The 18,462-nt window shown below is 32.9% G+C and overlaps 1 protein-coding gene across 1 annotated transcript; it reads right to left on the bottom strand.

The window, feature by feature from the left end:
• Positions 1 to 5,166: 5,166 nt before the first annotated feature.
• On the bottom strand, positions 5,167 to 6,010 carry LOC107016818. The gene is made up of 3 exons (XM_015217165.1): positions 5,816 to 6,010; positions 5,558 to 5,722; positions 5,167 to 5,463 (listed from the first exon to the last, which is right to left on the bottom strand). Exons 1-3 carry the CDS (start codon positions 6,008 to 6,010, stop codon positions 5,167 to 5,169), a joined length of 657 nt encoding a protein of 218 aa, XP_015072651.1.
• Positions 6,011 to 18,462: the final 12,452 nt, after the last annotated feature.

Genomic DNA, 18,462 nt, shown 5'->3' on the forward strand with positions numbered 1-18,462 from the left:
CTTTAGCACAAGGATAGATCTACACTCATTAAAAGTGCACTGTAAATTATATCTATGCACCCACACATATTATTGTGGGTCCGCCTCTCACATCAAGATAAAGTTACTTCACGAGTGAAAATGTTATTATTTTTGTTGCCCAACATATAATCTAATGAAATGATGTAATCTATTTAATTTTAAAATAAAATAAGAATTATATGGTACAACTAATTTATGATATGCAACTATAATATTAGTAATACTAGTGGTGAATGCTTAAAATATTTACTATTTATAGCTAATATTTTTATTTCATAGAAAATAGTAAATACACACAACTATCTACTATTTGGTTTTAATATTAGGCATTTCTAGGCTAATCTTCATTTGCTCAGATAAATCGCGACTTATCCAAAAGGGGATAACTATTTGATAGTTTTTTATTAGTTTTTCATGTATAAGTGTATTTGTTTCATTGATTTTTCTTCTATTTAATCTCAAGCATTGATACGGATGGTAATCGAGCCAAATAGATCAATTTTAGTCAATCATATTGTGTCAAGATAACAAACGGTTTAAGATCCAATTAAAACTGAATTAATTTGATCAATATGAATTGAGCCAAAAAGGAGCAGATAATGAGTCAAGAGCCAACTCAACTCAATTTTCACCAAGCTTAATTAATTTATTTTTTCTTTTAAAATATTTTAGTACACAATAACATTATTGATAAAATTATTTTATGGATATATGTAAAGAATTATACTACACAACCTCCTACTTTTTCATTAGGGATGACAATGGGGCGGTGTAGGGCGGGGGCGGTGCGGGTTGAGCTTAACCCACAAACTTTTTAATCTGCCCCGCCCCGCATAGCAAAAATTTTCATTTTCAACCCGCCCTGCCCCACCCTACCCCACATAGACCTGTCCCGCATGAACTCGCCCTGTATAATTTTAATAATATTTTTTTTCTTAGTTATGTTTGATACTAAAAATAAAATTCATAAAAAAAATTCATTTTTTCCTTAAGTTGTATTAATTTAATAGGATAGTGACTTTAAATTTTATTTCTTAGAGGTGAATTGAGAATCATGCAAGAAATTGTATTACTTTTTATGAACCATCTTCATTTATAATTTTGAATATTTTTGTAGACTTAATGAATTTATCTTAATAAATAATGTTCTTTCATTCGATGACATGTAAGAAGTTAAAATTAAGTTTGAACCCATATAAAATCACATATACCCACAGCCCACCCTGACCCACATTAATTAAAAAGAAATCCACTTAAACCCACCCCGCATTAGACCCGCCCCACATAACCTTAAGCCCGCCCCGCCTCACATACCCTTAAACCTATCCTGCCCCGCATCCGGTTCGCCTTATTACCATTCTTATTTTTCATGTCTGTCTAAAAAAATGATAATCAAATTAGTGAATATAAACGCCTTATAATGTACAAAACCATTTATGTTGAGAAATTTAAAATTTATATATAAACAAACAAAAAACACTCCTATATATATCATATAAAATAATTTCAAGAAAATTCAAATGAATATGCCTTCGCCCATTCTAGATTCGCCCTTGCATAAAGGTGGCTAAAATGCAGGAATTTTGTATCAATAATACTGAACAAATGATATCTCTTGGTTATTTCTAGGTCTCTTATATATAAAAATGACGAATTTTTTATTAAAAAAGATCACAAAATCCGAAAATTGAATTTGTAACTGACCTATAAAATGAAGTTTAACTATTTTGTGGTGTTAAATGTCACATGCGAAAAATATTAAGTGGACTGAATTGGACAAATCACATTAATTGTAGTCACCTTTCACCTTAATTTATGTTATATTTGCTTCTTTTTAACAAAAAAAAAATTATTTCCAAAAGAAAGTCTTTTCATTGTCCTATATTAAATGTCCACTTTATTATAGATAATTATTTCAATCATTTGGATCTCATTTATTCTCAAAATTATTACTTTTTTAATCTTTTAAATTAATCAAGTTTGAAAACCTTCAGAAAAAAATTCTGTATGTGCAAATTAATGAAATTTATCATTTTTTATAATAACAAAATAAATAACGAAATTAAAATAAAAAATACATATTTTATCTCTACATTTTTAGTAAATTTATAATCACATTAATCTATAAGATTTCTATTACATGTCACATTCCAATTTTCTGTTTATTTTTAATTTTTTTATGTCGAATTAAATATTATCACGTAAATTGATACGGACAAGACAATACAACTAAGGAACCAACATAATTAATTGCCCCCACCACCCACCCCACTCACCCCACTCCATATTACAATTCTGTAAATTTTAATTTATGAAGAAAACATATCTCCCCCTTTCCTTCTTTAGTTCCCTCTTTCACTCCGCGGTGATGAAATTGAAGATTCCAAAATCATACTTATTTGTGTTCAGCGGTTGAAGGATAACGTGTGCGCAAAATGGTATTTGATACTTTTCTAACTCTTTTTGGATGTTTACAGTAGTAATTTTAGTTGTCGATAAGCTTAAAATTTGCTTTCTCTTTTTGTTTAAAAATCAAATCTTTCTCATTTGGGTGTTGTTAATTTTGTGAAATAGAAGACCTATCTTCCACCTTGTACTTTTTTTTGTGGTAGATGTTAGTTTTCTTGGGATTTTGGAACGTAGAAAGAACCCTATTTTCCTTTATTTCTTTTTGTTTTTTAGATGTTGGTTTTACTGAATAACATTCCTTTGATGTCGAGGGGCTATCGAAAATCAACTCTGAAACACCACAAACAAAGTTAGGAGTAAAATGTTGTGTACATGCTATCCTTTCTAGAACTTTGGAAACTTAACTTTCTATCTGGCTAAGGAACTAGTCCAAGTTATACCAATATGTATATATATTGGACATGATCCTTCCTCACCTATGAACAGGAAACTCGAGAAGCATCACCAGATATCGGATTCGTAAGTTGATATTTATTTCGAAGTTATGTTATATGTTGAATTTCTTAGGAGAGGTTGAAACATTGAGTGAAACTTACTATCTGTCTGGTTAGTAGAGATTTCTTGCTTGTTAAGAGATTAGTCCAAGTAAGAACGAGAAGTATGTTGGACATGTTACTTTCTTAAGAAGATGCATCATCCAATTTGGGATTCTTGAGTTGATGTAAATTTCGAAGTTATGTTGTGTGTTAAATTCTCTTAGGAGAGCTTGAAGTATTGAATGGAAATTTACTTTTTGTATGGTTATAGGAATTTCTTGTTTGCTAAGAGATTTGTCTAAGTTAGACCGACAAGTATATATATGTTGGACATGATCTTCGAGTTTCTTCTTCACAGATGAGGAAGGATCAAACATATATACTTGTCCGTTTAACTAAGACTAATCCCTTAAGCAAACACAAATTCCTACTAACTGTACAAAAAGTAAGCTTCCATTCAATAATTTATGCTCGCCAAGAGAATTCAACACACAACATAACTTCGAGATAGACATCAACTCACGAATCCCAAATTGGGTGATTCTTCTCGAGTTTCTTCTTCACAAATGAGGAAGCATCATGTCTAACATGTATACTTCTCGGTCTAACTTGGACTAATTGCTTAGCAGACAAAAAATTTCTACTAGCTAGACAGAAAGTAAGTTTCCACTCAATGCGTCAAGCTCACCAAGGAAATTTAACATACAACATAACTTTGAAATAAACATCAATCAAGAATCCCAAATTGGGTGATGATTCTTCGAGTTTCGTCTTCATAGATAAGGAATGAGTATGTCCATCATACTTCTCGGTATAACTTGGAGTTATTCTTTAATAATCAAGAAATTACTAAAAGTAAGTTGCATTTCACTCTCTTCTAATAGTACATCATAAAACTTAACTGTCCTCAGGTGATTAAATCTGATATTCGAGAAGCTTGCATGAATCTCATCAATAAACTCATAGGGGACAAGTTCGAAATAATCCCCATAACTAAGGATACATAATCATTCTTCTTGTAGCATAAATGTTTGGGGTCATATATCCCAAAAAGGTTAACTGAAATAGTAGTATTTGTTGTACCAGTGTTAAATTTATAGTCAAACATTTGTACTAAAATTAATACAAGTACTATATTTATATATACTACCAAACGACTCCTTTAGTGTTGAAAGAAGTGTCAAGTATTATCTACTGATTTATAATGTTGCATAAACATATGTCGTTCAGATAGTGTTTTGATGTAAACACTCACTACTATAAAATTGTAGTACAATAAGTATCGCATCATAAATTTGAACTTCTAGGTTCCCTTCAAATTCTATATAAAATACTTTATATGTGTTTACTTTGACCTAATACAAACAATTTTACATCAAGAGTTGCAAATTAAAGAAATCAATGCAAGTGTCATCTACGAATTATACACCTTTTCTTTTAATGTTAAAGTTGTGACATGTTTGTTTGTTGTTTGTGTAGCATATACTCTGTCCTTACAAATAGTATTCTTTTTTAATTTCTACAAATTATCATGCCTCTAGATAAACAAAGACTATGTTTACCTTCTCTTGATCGACTTAGCAATCTTGCCATTCATTTAATTGATGAAATTTTAAATAGGTTGTCTTTCCAAGATTTATAAGAACTAGTACACTTTCTATGGATTGGCAATATACTTTCCCAAAAATTGCACAGGTTAAATTTGACCAAAAGGTCTGGGAAACACCAGAGGACTTGACATCCCCTACCATTGGATTTATTCCTATTCTTGATTGTTTCCTCTTGTTTCATATAGGAATAACATCGAAAGTTATCCTCGACTTTACTAGTCTAAAAGTATGTCCTAAATAAAAATTCTTGATCTAACTTGGACTAATCCCTTAACAGGAAATAAGTTCCTACTAACCAAAAAGTAAGTTTCCCTGAGAGAACTCAACAAATAACATAACTTTGCAATAAACAACCAAAGACTCAAATCATATATCATTTAAGAGCATCCATGAAATGTAAAAACCATCTCTATTCCCAAACAGAGTATTCAAAACATTTACAATTCTATGCTTCAAAGCAGATAAAATCTTTACAGTACCTTAAAGCAATGGCAAAACACAGCCTTACTACTCATCAACCAAACATCTAGTTTCTGTTTGCACTTTCAAAACATTTTAGCCAAAGATTAAGAAGGATTGTGATAATGATACTAATCAACAAGATACACAACTTCTGCCTTATATGATGCCCGTTGAGACTTTGTTATCTCCATGAATACATTGAGAGATTCTTTAGTTTCCATTTGACAAGGCCTGATTACCATTTTCACCAGTGCTGGAGACTTTGCCAATAAAACCTTGATAAGCTGCATTTCACCCTCTTCTAATAGTACATCATAAAACTTAACTGTCCTGATTAAATGTGATACCAAAAAGCTTGCAGCAATCTCATAAACAACCTCATGGGGCACAGATTCGAAAAAAATCTCCATCACTAAGGATAATCCCTCAAGAAAAATCAAGAAAAAAAAACATTAAGTCATTACATACGAATATAAAAACATGGAAAAGATAGAGAGAAAAATAAACATTAGAGACGACCTTAATTTCAATTTCTTCCACATTTGGGGAACTTCGTATAATGCAAAGAATAAAAGAAAGCTCAAAAAACTCTCCAAGAGTAGTCCAAGATATGAAAAGGTATTTCAGACAGTTAAGAGCTGATGGAAGCCTTGTTGGCATAACTTCAGTTGATCCATTATCGAACTACAAATAAAATGACAAAATCAGGATGGCTCAAAGTAAAAAAAAAGTACACATGAAAATGCATTACCATTAAGTAAAATGAAGCAACATTACCTCAAAAAGATCCCAACTGAAACACTCAAGAGCAGGAATAGACGAAAAAATACTGACAAAATCATCTTCATCCTCTAGAACCAATTCTCTAGGCACATACAGAACATTGGAAAGAACATGAACATTTTCAAGATATATCAATTGTATATCGCCATGAAATACAAATGACCTTAGCTTAGGAGCATTAATACTCATTAGGTACGGATTGTCTATGTCTTTTAGCACCAAATCCTCAAGCAACGGGTTATTAGAGATCAAACTTTCAAACGTATTAGAAGATAATGTGATATATTTCAATTTTATCCTAATCAACTTAATGAATCCCTGAAAGAAACATGGAAGTTGTATTTCACATTCCATGAGATACAATTGCCTCAATGCTGAACAATAAAAAAAGAAGTTGGGCAACCTGAATGGAGGATAAGTAAATGAAAGTTTAAGGACAAAATGTTGAATGTGAACAGTGTCGAGGGAAAAAATCAGAGAGACGATCAACATTAGGACACACTATTAGAATAATAATATTGAGGGTGATCTTCAATATTATTCCTCTATGAAACCTGAGGAAACTCTCAAGAATCGGAATAAATGCAATGGTAGGCGATGTCAAGTCCTCGGGTGTTTTCCACACTGTTTGATCAAACTTCACATGTGCAATTCTGCAGCAAATATATTGCCAGTCCTTCGAAACTGTACTATCTCTTACAACATCTCGAAAAGACAACCTACTTAGAATGTCATCGATTAAATGAATGTTAAGGTTGTTAAGTCGATCAAGAGAAGGTAAACTAAGTCTTTGTTAATCCGGAGGCATGATATTATGTAGAAAATAAACAAAAGTACGATAGGTAAGGTCAATGTACACGCTACACGAACAACAAACAAACATGTCATAACTCTAAGATTTAAAGAAAAGGTGCATAATAGGAGGAAAATGTCACCTCTTTCCATGTTTAAAAAATGCAAAAGAAATTATTTGTTGCTGACATTTGCATTGATTTCTTTAATCTGCAACTCTTGATGTAAATTTGTTTGGCTTAGGTTAAATAAAACACATATAAGTATTTTTGTATAGAATTTGAAAAAAATTAGACGTATAAATTAGTGATGTTATACTTATTGTACTAGAAATTTGTAGTATTGAGTGCTTATATCAAAATACTATAAGAATGACATGTGTTTGTTGTAACATTATAAATGAATAGATAATACTTGACACTTTTGGTAGTATATATAAAAATAGTTTGTATGAAATTTTAGTACAATGTTTGACCGTAAATTTAACTCTGGTACAACTAATACTAGTATTACAATTAACCTCTTTTGGGATATATGACCCCAAACATTTGTTCTACAAGAAGCATAAAATATTATTTAGTGAACTACACACTTAATTTCAATAGTTGGTGAAATATAATAAAAAAATACATCCTTAAATTTTAATTTATGTATAAGCTATTAATAAGAACACCAAAATCATGAGAAATGGTATTATTTTGTTAATTCAAATATTCATATCCAAACCCATAATTATACCTAAAACCATCAAGACTTGAATGATAAATCAGATTCCTATAAATTAAAAAAAATATTGATAGTTGAACAAGGTGATATTCATTATTCAAGACTAAGCCATAAGTGTATATGCCTTTAACCTATGTTTTCTCAAGAAAACATAATTAGAATTACACAAATAATTTACTTTTTCTTAATAGTGCAATTTTTTAAGAAACTACAAATCGTAGGAGGAAACAAGAAATAACTTAATTTTGTTGCTACCATTACACAATGAATTTAGGTACACCCATCATCAGAAGTTTACTATTGCTCTTTTTTTAAAAAAAAAAATTATTTTTGTTATTATTGTTTTAATTAGGTTTCTTCAGAGGGTGGCTCTATGCCTTTGAAGATGAGGCATATGCCTTAGGCTACAAAAATTGAAAGGCCTAATATTTTAGTAACAATAAAATTATCGCAAGCTTTTTGTAGCAAAAAAAAGAATGTTTTAATTTGTATGGAACTCTTTTATATGGATCAATTTTAGAATTAACTTCCACATGATATGTTTAAGACCACAAGATTAAAAAAATATTTTTGTATAAATATATCTTTAGTTTAATATCATAAAAATAAAACTATTTTTATGAAAAAGAAAGAAATAACTTGAATCTCACATAAAAATAAAAAATAATTAAAATTCGGCCTCCAACTTATTTTTGCTTTAGGAAACCATCTACCTTGAGTCGTCACTGACTTTTTTTTATCAATTATGTCTACTAACTGTTGCAGGAAGCTTGACGACTGATGGGACACGTCGAAGGAACAGGTCCATCGAAGCAGACTGACGAGTTAGAGTTAGACTCTTACTAGGATTAGACTACTAAATCTTAAGTTACGTACGACTAAGCTATTGAATATTATATGAGTAAACTAGGATAATGTATTTGACTTGTAATACAATACTACTCATGTAATTATTATTATTGTAGTAGGACTCCTAGTAGAACTAGAATAGGACTCTTCTCCGATATAAGGAGATTGTAACTCAACATTATAATAATCAATACATCCTTTATTTCTACATACTTTCGTGAGATTTATAAGTGGTATCTAACCAATAAAGTTTTCCCGCTCTTTAACGTATTAGATCAAAATAAAAAACAACTAAATTATCAAACTGCAATGGCCCATTTTACCAACACTCTTTCGACCTCTTCACTTCATCATCTTATTTTGTCCTGCTACATTAAACTTAAGACAATGAACTATCTTATATGGAGGACACAAATGACTTAGTTGATTCAAGTGATGAGATTAACCGAAATCATCACAGAACCACGTTGAGCGACCTGCTTCAATGGACAGACTACTTAGAAAAGTGTAACAGGCAAAAGGGTGCAGAAGACAACAACATTGTTGATGATTGGGAGGATAAGGATATGTTACGAAGGAGTTGGATTTCAGGCACCTTAACAGAAGAAAGCATTTACCTGACTGTAGGCTACTCAACTGCCAAGGAGATGTGGGAATGCTTGTAAGAAACATATTTTCAAGCAACTAAAGATAAGAAGTTCCAAATAAAGTAACAACTGCAAAGTGTGAGGCTAGGAACACAAACAATTGACGAATACATTAAGGAATTCAAAGGCATATGTGATGGTTTTGCAACCATTCACAAGTCTGTAGATGAAGATAGAAAAAATGATTAATTTTGCTAGAGGTCTAGGTCATAATTACAAGACCTTCAGGACTGTCATGCTAGTTAAGACACCATATCCTACTTTTAATCAGTTTGTTAATGCTCTTAGGGGTTTTGATATGAGGGAGGATGAAGAAGAAGTGCCTTAACAAAACAATAACATGGCATTCTCTGCCCAAAGAGGCAGGGGAATATGAAACTACTCACAAAGAAGAGGAAATAATAACTTCAATTCAAGAGAAAGAGGCTTCAAGCCTGCAGGACAACAAACATGTCCTTATAACAACAAAAATGGACCAGGTCCTCAGAAGAGTCCATCAAGTGAAAGTCATGAAAGGGACAATTATGACGCGTGTCAAATTTGTTGTAGGAATAACCATACTTCTCTTAAGTATTTTTACAGGTGAGACTACTCTTACCAAGACAAAGATGAGCTACCACAAGCATTGCCTGCTATTAATCTACAACACACTACTGATGACACCTTGTATGTGGACTAAGGAGCAAGTAGCCAAATGACACATAACTCAGTATCCTAACTGTCTTAAACACTACAATGAACCAAATAAAATAATTGTTGGAAATGGATCAAAGTTATACATTACACATGTTGGAAAAATATTTGGAGCAGGTCTAAAGTTAAAGAAAGTTCTGGTAGACCCTAAGATCAACAAAAATGTACTCTGTAAGCTTGCAAAGGATAATTGTTGTACTCTTGAATTTGATGAAACAAACTTTGTTGTTTAGGACAAGAGGACAAGGACACTGCTGGACAAAGGATCTAAAAGGAATGGACTTTATGCTTTGGAAGATAACAATCTCTATGCCTTGACTGTTGGACACGACTAGAACACGTCAAACAACATGTGTCATACTAGATTAGGACACCCTAATTTGAAGTATTTAAAAGTTTTGAGTAGTAATAATTGCATTAATATTAGTATTTAGAATAAAAGGCCTATTGTTTGTTCTAGTTGTCAGTTGAGAAAGAGCTGTAAACTTCCTTTTTGTTTGAGAAATAAAATTGAGAAAGAACCCTTATTGAAAATTCATCGTGACTTATTGGGACCTACTCTTGTCGAATCTTCCCAACATATGAAATATTATTTCATTTTTGTTGATGATCACACAAGATATACATGGATTTATCCATTGAAAAAGAAGTCTGAATTCTTTGAGGTCTTTATAAAATTTTAGAAAATGGTGGACAAATAATTTTCTAAAGAGATCAAGATTTTTCATTGTGATGAAGGTGTTGACTTTATCCAAATAGACTTCATTAAGCATTTGGAAGATCATGGCATTGTGGGATATATTTAATGTCCTAACACACCTGAACAAAATGGAGTTGCACAGAGAAAACATAGGCATAGTATGGAGACTGGCTTAACTTTACTACTTCATGCTAACCTACCTCTGTTTCTATGTGTTGAAGCTTTCCTCATTGCAGTAGTTTTCATCAATAGATTGCCTTCATCAGTCATAAAGATGGTGACTCCGTTTGTTAAGTTGTTTGGGGAACAACCTGATTACAACAACCTAAAAGTGTTTGGGTGTAGATATTTTTCATATAATAATGGTAACAATAAGTTCAGTCCAAAAACCTATCCTTGTGTGTTCATAGGGTACAACAGCTTACACAAAGGATATAGATGCTATCATCCTTTTACAATGAGGGTTTACATATCAAGACATGTTGTGTTTGATGAAAACACATTACCTTATGTGTCATCAAAGCAATATCAAAACTAACATTGATGTCTCACGTCACCTTGCTAGTTTTGTTGAATCTTTCTCTAAACTGCAGACACACGATAATTATGATTCAGGGAAAGTACAGGTTGCCTGCCCACCCATTACATGTGATAATGCTGCTACACCTCATGTACTCATTGATGATAAGAGTATTATTGACCTCTCAAGCACAGTATTAGATGTTGAAGAACAGGCTGAATTTGATGATCCATACATTAATATTGAAACTCCAGTTGCAAATTTTGAATATGCCAGCAGCAGTGAGGAACAAGTTGCTCTTAAAGGTACAACCAACGATCATCATCAAACAACCACTTTAGTTTATGTACCAGTTAACCTTCAACTTGAGAATGCTACACTCCAATCCACTATCTTGGTTAATGTACAGTTGAGGTACTTCCTGCACCACAAGGGCATCATATGATCACCAGGAACAAGGCGAAGGAACGACACTTGTTACTTGTTTCTAGAAGCAACACATAAATTGTGAGAGAACCAAATACTACTAAGGAAGCACTAAAATTACCTTATTGGCTTGCAGCAATGCAAGAAGAAATTGGTGTTTTACCTACTAACAAGAAATAAATTATTGTACCTCAATCTCCTAGTATGAACTTGGTTGGATCAAAATGGGTGTTCAAGACAAAATTAAAAGTAAATGGGACAATAGATAGGTATAAGTTCAGACATGTGGCAATGTGTTTCTACAAGGCTTCATACAAGAGGAGGTGTACATGAGTCAACCCTCTAGTTTTATTGATCCCTAGTATCCTCAGCATGTACGTTTACTTAAAAAGGCATTGTATGGTCTGAAACAAGCCACAAGAGACTGCTTTTATAGGTTTAACATGCATCTCTTACACCTTGGTTTTATTTGTAGTAAGACTGACCCTTCCCTATTTACTTTGCAAACTCACAAAGGAAAAATATTTCTCTTTGTTATATGTGGATGATATTATTGTCACAGGAAGTATCCATCTCATGTTTTAGAGTTGGTTCTACAACTTGGGAAGAAGTTTTCTATGAAAGATCTTGGCCCTTTACACTTCTTCTTAGGAATTGAGGTGATCTATTTCGAAGGTGGAATTCACTTAAACCAAAGCAAGTATGGTGCTGAGATGTTGGCAAAGACAGAGATGACTTTGGCAAAGGCTGTAGCCACTCCTTTGGCTAGAAAACATGGTTTGCATGAAGCTGTGGGAAGTTTTGTATATGCATTATTTTAAAGAATGATAGTAGGGAGTCTTCAATGTTTGACCCTCACAAGACCTGATATCACTCATGCTGTGAATTTAGCAAGCCAATTTATGCAAAGCCCAAACGTTGAACATTTTCAAGGAGTAAAATGATACTCAGGTACATCAAAGGTACTCTACACTTTGGACTCAGAATTATTTCACAATCACCATGTAGGTTGTATGACTACTCAAATGCTGATTGGGGAGGTTGTAGAAAAACTAGGAGATCAACTAAATGTTTTAGTATCTACATAGGTGCAAATTGAATTCTTAGACCTCGATGAAATAGAGCATAGTAGCTCGATCGAGCGTTGAAGCTGATTGTAGAGCACTAGCCTCCACTGCCGCAGAAATGTCTTGGATTTTATATCATCTTCATGACCTTGGAGTGTTCGTTCGATATGTTCCTACATTGTATTAATATAATATGAGTGTGTTGTACATGAAAATTAATCCAGTTATGCATGCTAGAACCACACATGTTGAACTGGACTATCATTTTGTTCGTGAGAAAGGGGCAGGGGACAACTTCTTACTCAATTTGTAAAGTCTAAGGATCAACTAGCTAATATTCATAAAAAAGCCTTAACAAAAAAGGTTTTTTCTAGTTTTTGCAGCAAGCTAGGAGTTACAATTTCTCTACTCACTAGCTTGAGGGGAAGTGTTGAAGTAAGCTTGACGACTGATGGAACACGTCGAAGGAACAAGTCCATTGAAGCAGGCTGACGAGTTAGAGTTAGAATTATACTAGGATTAAACTACTAAATCCTAAGTTTTGTACGATTAAGCTATTGAAAATTTTAGGAGTTGATTAGGATAAGGTATTTGACTTGTAATAAATTACTACTCATGTAATCATTTGTATTGTAGTAAGACTCCTAGTATAACTAGAATAGGACTCTTCTCCTATGTAAGAAGCTTGTAACTCAACATTATAATCATCAATACATCCTTAATTTATACATACTTTTTTGAGATTTCTACACTAACTAATGTTAAAATGATCAATTAAGAAAGGACATATGTTGATGCTGATTAATTTTCTTTCCTTCATATTTTTTACTTTTCATTTGCTTTCAACACTCTCTACGCAACCTGAAAAAGATTTAATACTTAAAAACTTGATTATGTTTTCCATAACTATTTCTTTTTGGAATTCATTGGTTCTAGGACTAAATAAGAATTATTCTCTTTCTTTTAGTTAGATTCCTAACATGATGTATTAAATCTATCAAAAATATATTGTTGTAGTTTATTAATGCCCATTCTAACACATTTTTCTTTCTTCAATCTTAATAGTGGTTGTCTAAAATCTTATGCCATAATAGAATATAAAAATTTGTGTCTATAACAAGCAAAAATGGGCTTAAAAATTGAAGACTTCATGTGCACCAATAAACTTAAAAAGAAATAAGGGCTTTAGCGAGATTCAAACCCTAGTTTTGTGGGTAATTTCTCTAGCACAAGGATAGCTATACACTCATTAAGAGTGCACTGTTACTTTTATCTTTTTTTTTTGTCTGAGATAGATATAGATGTATATGCGCCCACACATATGAATGTGGGTTCGCCTCTGATAATAAGATAAAGTTACTTCTTGAGTGAAAATCATTAGTTAAAGTTCCAGGCTTTGATACTGCATGTAAAAGCATAAACATTTATGCTAATAAAGAAATTAATATATATACATTCCAGGATTTTGAACGAGCATATTTGAGGCAGAAAACGAAATCAATGTCCCTTTGCCCTATCTTACGCTACTGTAACTTTTGTGATTGAATCGAGTGGAGGTAGTAACCCCAATGATCATAAAAGGACCAATTTATAGGATTTCACGAAAAATGTTTTTGTTTTTGTTGCGCAACATGTAATCTAATGAAATGGTGAATCTATTTAATTATTAAAATAAAATAAAACTTATATGGTACAACTTATTTATGATATGTAATTATCATATTAGTAATATTTGTAGTGAATGGTAAAAATAATTACTATTTATAGCTAATCTTTTTATTTCATAGAAAAATGGTAAATACACATGGCTATCTACAATTTGGTTGTAACATTAGGCATTTCTTGGCTAATCTTCATTTGCTCTGTTAAATCGCGACTCATCCAAAAGAGGATAACTATTTGGTAGTTTTTAATTAGTTTTTCTTGTTTAAGTGCATTTGTTTCATTGATTTTTCTTCTATTTTAATCTTAGGCATTGTTAGGGACGGTAATTGAGCAAATTGGATCAATTTTAGGTCAATCATAATGGGTCAAGACAACAAATGGGTCAAGATCCACACCGAACTGAATTTGATTGGATCAATATGAATTGAGCCAAAACTGGGCAGATAATGAGTCAAGACACAACTCAACTTAATTTTTGCTAAGCTTAATTATTTTATTAGTTCTTTAAAATATTTTAGTACATAATAACATTATTGATAAAAATATTTTATGAATATGTATAAAAAAATTCATACTACTACAAAACCTCTAACTTTTTCATGGTCTGCTAAAAAAATGGTAATTCAATAAGTGAAATTTAAATGCCTTACAATGTACAAAGATATTTATACTGAGGAATTTAAAATTTACATATAAACACCAAAAAAATCTTATATATATCATATAAATTTGTTGTCAAGAAAATTCAAATGAATATACCTTTGCTCCTTTTAGATTCGCCCTTACATAAAAATTGTTAAAATGTACAAATTTTGTGTCTATAATACTGAACAAATTATATCTCTTGGTATTTTCTGTATCTCTTATAAATGAAAATGACGCTTTCCTATAATTAAAAAAGTCATAACATTAGAAAATTGAATTTGTAACTGGCCTACACAATCAAATTTAACTATTTTGAGGTATTAAATGTCACATGCAAAAAAAATTAAGTGGATTAAATTGGACAGATCAAAGTAAATTTTCAGTAACTAAATATACGTGTCAATTTCTCTAAATAAATAATCACATTAATATTTATTTTCTTTTTCCCTTATTATGTGATATTTACTCTTTTTTTAGGTTGTTTCGATAAGAAAGTCTTTTCATAGTCCTATATTAATTGTTCACTTTGTTATAGATAATTCTTCCAATCATTTTGATCTCATTTATCCTTAAAATTATTCCTTTTTTATTTTTGTAAATGTAATCAAGTTTGTAAACCTTCAGAAAAAGACTTTTAAAGTCCAAATTAATGAAATTTATCATTTTTATTTATGATTTTTTGTAATTAGAAAAAAAAATAACTAATATAAAATAAAAAAGACATATTTTCACTCTAAATTTTAATAAAATAATTTATACTCACATTAATATCTAAGATTTCTATTATGATGCTCCAAAATAAACATCAACACAAGATCCCCACAGTGAATGATGCTTCTTCGAGTTTCTTCTTCACAGATGAGGATGAATCATGTCCGACATAAATACTTCTCGATCTAACTTGGACTAATCTCTTAACAGGAAAGAAATTCCTACTAGCCAAAAAGTAAGTTTTCACTCAATGTTTCAAGCTCCCTAAGAGAATTCAAAACACAACATAACTTTGAAATAAACAACCAAAATCTAAAATCATACATCATTTAAGAACAAGAATGAAATGTAAAAACCATCTCTGTTACCAAACAGAGTATTCAAAACATTCACAATTCTATGTTTCCAAGCAGATAAAATGTCACGACCCAAAACGAAGCGCGAGTGGCACCCACACTTATCCTACTATGTGAGCGAACCAACCAATCTATACCCCAACATTTCAACCATAAATAACAAAATATAATGCGGAAGACTTAAAACTCATTAATGAAAATCAATTAAATAACTTTTAAAAACACAATACTTATTGTCCCAAAAACTGGAAGTCATCACCACAAGAACATCTATCCTCAAATTACTAAGTCTAAGAATATCTAGGAAGCTAAAATAAATAACAGCTAGTCCATGCCGGAACTTCAAGGCATCAAGACATGAAGAAGAAGATCCAGTCCAAGCTAGAAGCATTAGCTCACCCTGAGATCTGACGTGATTAAGACTGGCTAGAGTTGCGGTTGAGTTGAAGACGATGGCACGTTTGCTGCACTCCACAATTAACAAAGAAAAACAAATACAAGTAGGGGTCAGTACAAGGCACAAGTACTGAGTAGGTATCATCGGCCAACTCAAAATAGAAAGCAATATATTTCAGATAATAACATAAAATCAACTAATATTCTTAACAGGTGACAACAACATTTACCATAACCCTTGGCCACAACACCAAGCACATCTATGAGGACTCAAGCCTCCACACCATACTCATTTGGGAAACATGTTCTTTAGATTGAGTATATTAACATATTTCAAGATTCATTCTCTTTACTATCCTGGTGTCGGAACGTGACACTCCGATCCACTACTATCCTGGTGTCGGAACGTGACACTCCGATCCATCTACTATCCTGGTGTCGGAATGTGACACTCCGATCCCCTAATACTACGTGTCGGTTCGTGACACCCAATCCACTAACCTCATTCTTTTAGTTCATCAAGTCTTCTTTTATGCCAAGACATCATCATTAACAAAGAGGTTTTAAGGTTTAAGATTCAACAGCCTCATCATGCTAATTCATTACAATTATATAATCACATCATGCATGCACACAATTAAGCATATAGGAGACTTTACATTACTACCCAATACATATCATTCGCTATTAAGAGTTTACTATGAATAGCATAAACCATAACCTACCTCCACCGAAGAATCGCGATCAAACAAGCTATCTTCCCAAAACCTTTGCTTTCCTCTGCGTTCTTCTCTTTCTCTCGTTCGTTTCTCCCTTCTCTCTCTGTTCTTTTTATTTTTCTTATTCAAAACCCTTTTTCTTTTACCCTAATTAGCATATAATTAAGTATAAAAGATGATAAAATACCCCACTATTTGTTTCAAGGTTATCTCCTTTAACCCCCAAGTAATTGAATTATTAACATTAAACCACTAACTTTATAATTATAAGCAGGAATAGTCCAAAACGCCCCTTAAAACATTTAACAGAAATCCGACCCAGTCAGGGTCACGCAGCCTGTGACGGCCCGTCGTGCCTGTGACGGTCCGTCCTGCAGGTCCGTCGTAAAGTTCATAGAGTTAATTCTGTGGGAAGATTTGTGACGGTCCGTCGTGCAAACGACGGTCCGTCCTGCCATTCCGTTGTGAAGTTCAGAGAGTCGATCTCAGTACCCAAATTTTCAGATTCTAAGTGTTTTGGGACGAGACCCCCTCGACGGTCCGTCGTGACCATGACGGTCCGTCGTGGGATCCGTCGACTCAGACAGTTATTACCAGAATAAACTCTACTGCTCAAAACGACTAAACAGGTCGTTGCAATAGATACCAATTTACCCATCATTCGTCCTCGAACGATCACAAGAAGAAAAACAAGGGCGAAAAGGAGTACCTGAATCTGAAAACAGGTGTGGGTATCTTTCTTGCATATCAGCCTCCTTCTCCCAAGTGGATTCTTCAACCGGCCGATTCTTCCATTGAACCTTGATGGATGCAATCTCTCTTGACCTCAACTTGCGGACTTCTCTATCTAAAATAGCAACAGGCTTCTCCTCATAAGAAAAATTCTCATCAAGCAGATTTGAATCCCAACGAATAATGTAGTTTCCATCCCCATGGTATCTTTTCAACATAGACACATGAAATACCAGATGCACTCCTGACAATCCTGGGGGCAAGGCTAATTCATACGCTACCTCCCCTACTCGCTTAAGTACTTCAAATAGTCCAATATACCTGGGCTTAGCTTACCTCTTTTACCAAACCGCATCACCCCCTTCATGGGTGAAACCGTCATGAAAACTTGTTCACCCTCCATGAACTCCAAGTCTCTCACCTTTCGGTCTGCATATTCCTTCTGCCTACTCTGAGCTGCTAAAAGCTTTTCTTGAATAGACTTCACTTTCTCTAGTGAATCCCTCAAAAGATCAGTACCCCAGGGCCTCACCTCAAATGCATCAAACCACCCAATGGGAGACCTACATCTCCTCCCATACAATACTTCGAATGGGGCCATATCAATACTTGAGTGATAGCTATTGTTGTATGAAAACTCTGCTAAGGGTAAGAATTTATCCCAATGACCACCAAATTCTATCACACATGCACGAAGCATATCTTCCAACACTTGAATTGTTCGCTCAGACTGACCATCGGTCTGAGGGTGAAATGCAGTACTAAGGTCCAACCTAGTACCTAATTCAGCATGCAATGTTCTCCAAAACTTAGAAGTAAATTGCGTACCTCTATCTGATATGATGGAAAGTGGGACTCCATGCAATCGAACAATTTCTGAGATGTAGAGTCTGGCTAATTTCTCTGCATTGTAAGTCACCTTAACCGGAATGAAGTGAGCAGACTTCGTTAATCTGTCAACAATTACCCAAATAGAATCAAACTTACCCAATGTCTT

Source organism: Solanum pennellii, chromosome 4 (genome assembly GCF_001406875.1).
Source record: "Solanum pennellii chromosome 4, SPENNV200".
Lineage (NCBI taxonomy): Eukaryota > Viridiplantae > Streptophyta > Magnoliopsida > Solanales > Solanaceae > Solanum > Solanum pennellii.

Coding starts and splice junctions, on each gene's coding strand:
- LOC107016818 (XM_015217165.1), bottom strand. CDS start 6,010: ATGAGTATTAATGCTCCTAAGCTAAGGTCATTTGTATTTCATGGCGAT. Junction 5,723..5,815: donor TCAGTTGGGATCTTTTTGAG/GTAATGTTGCTT, acceptor TTTTATTTGTAG/TTCGATAATGGATCAACTGA. Junction 5,464..5,557: donor TGGAAGAAATTGAAATTAAG/GTCGTCTCTAAT, acceptor ATTTTTCTTGAG/GGATTATCCTTAGTGATGGA.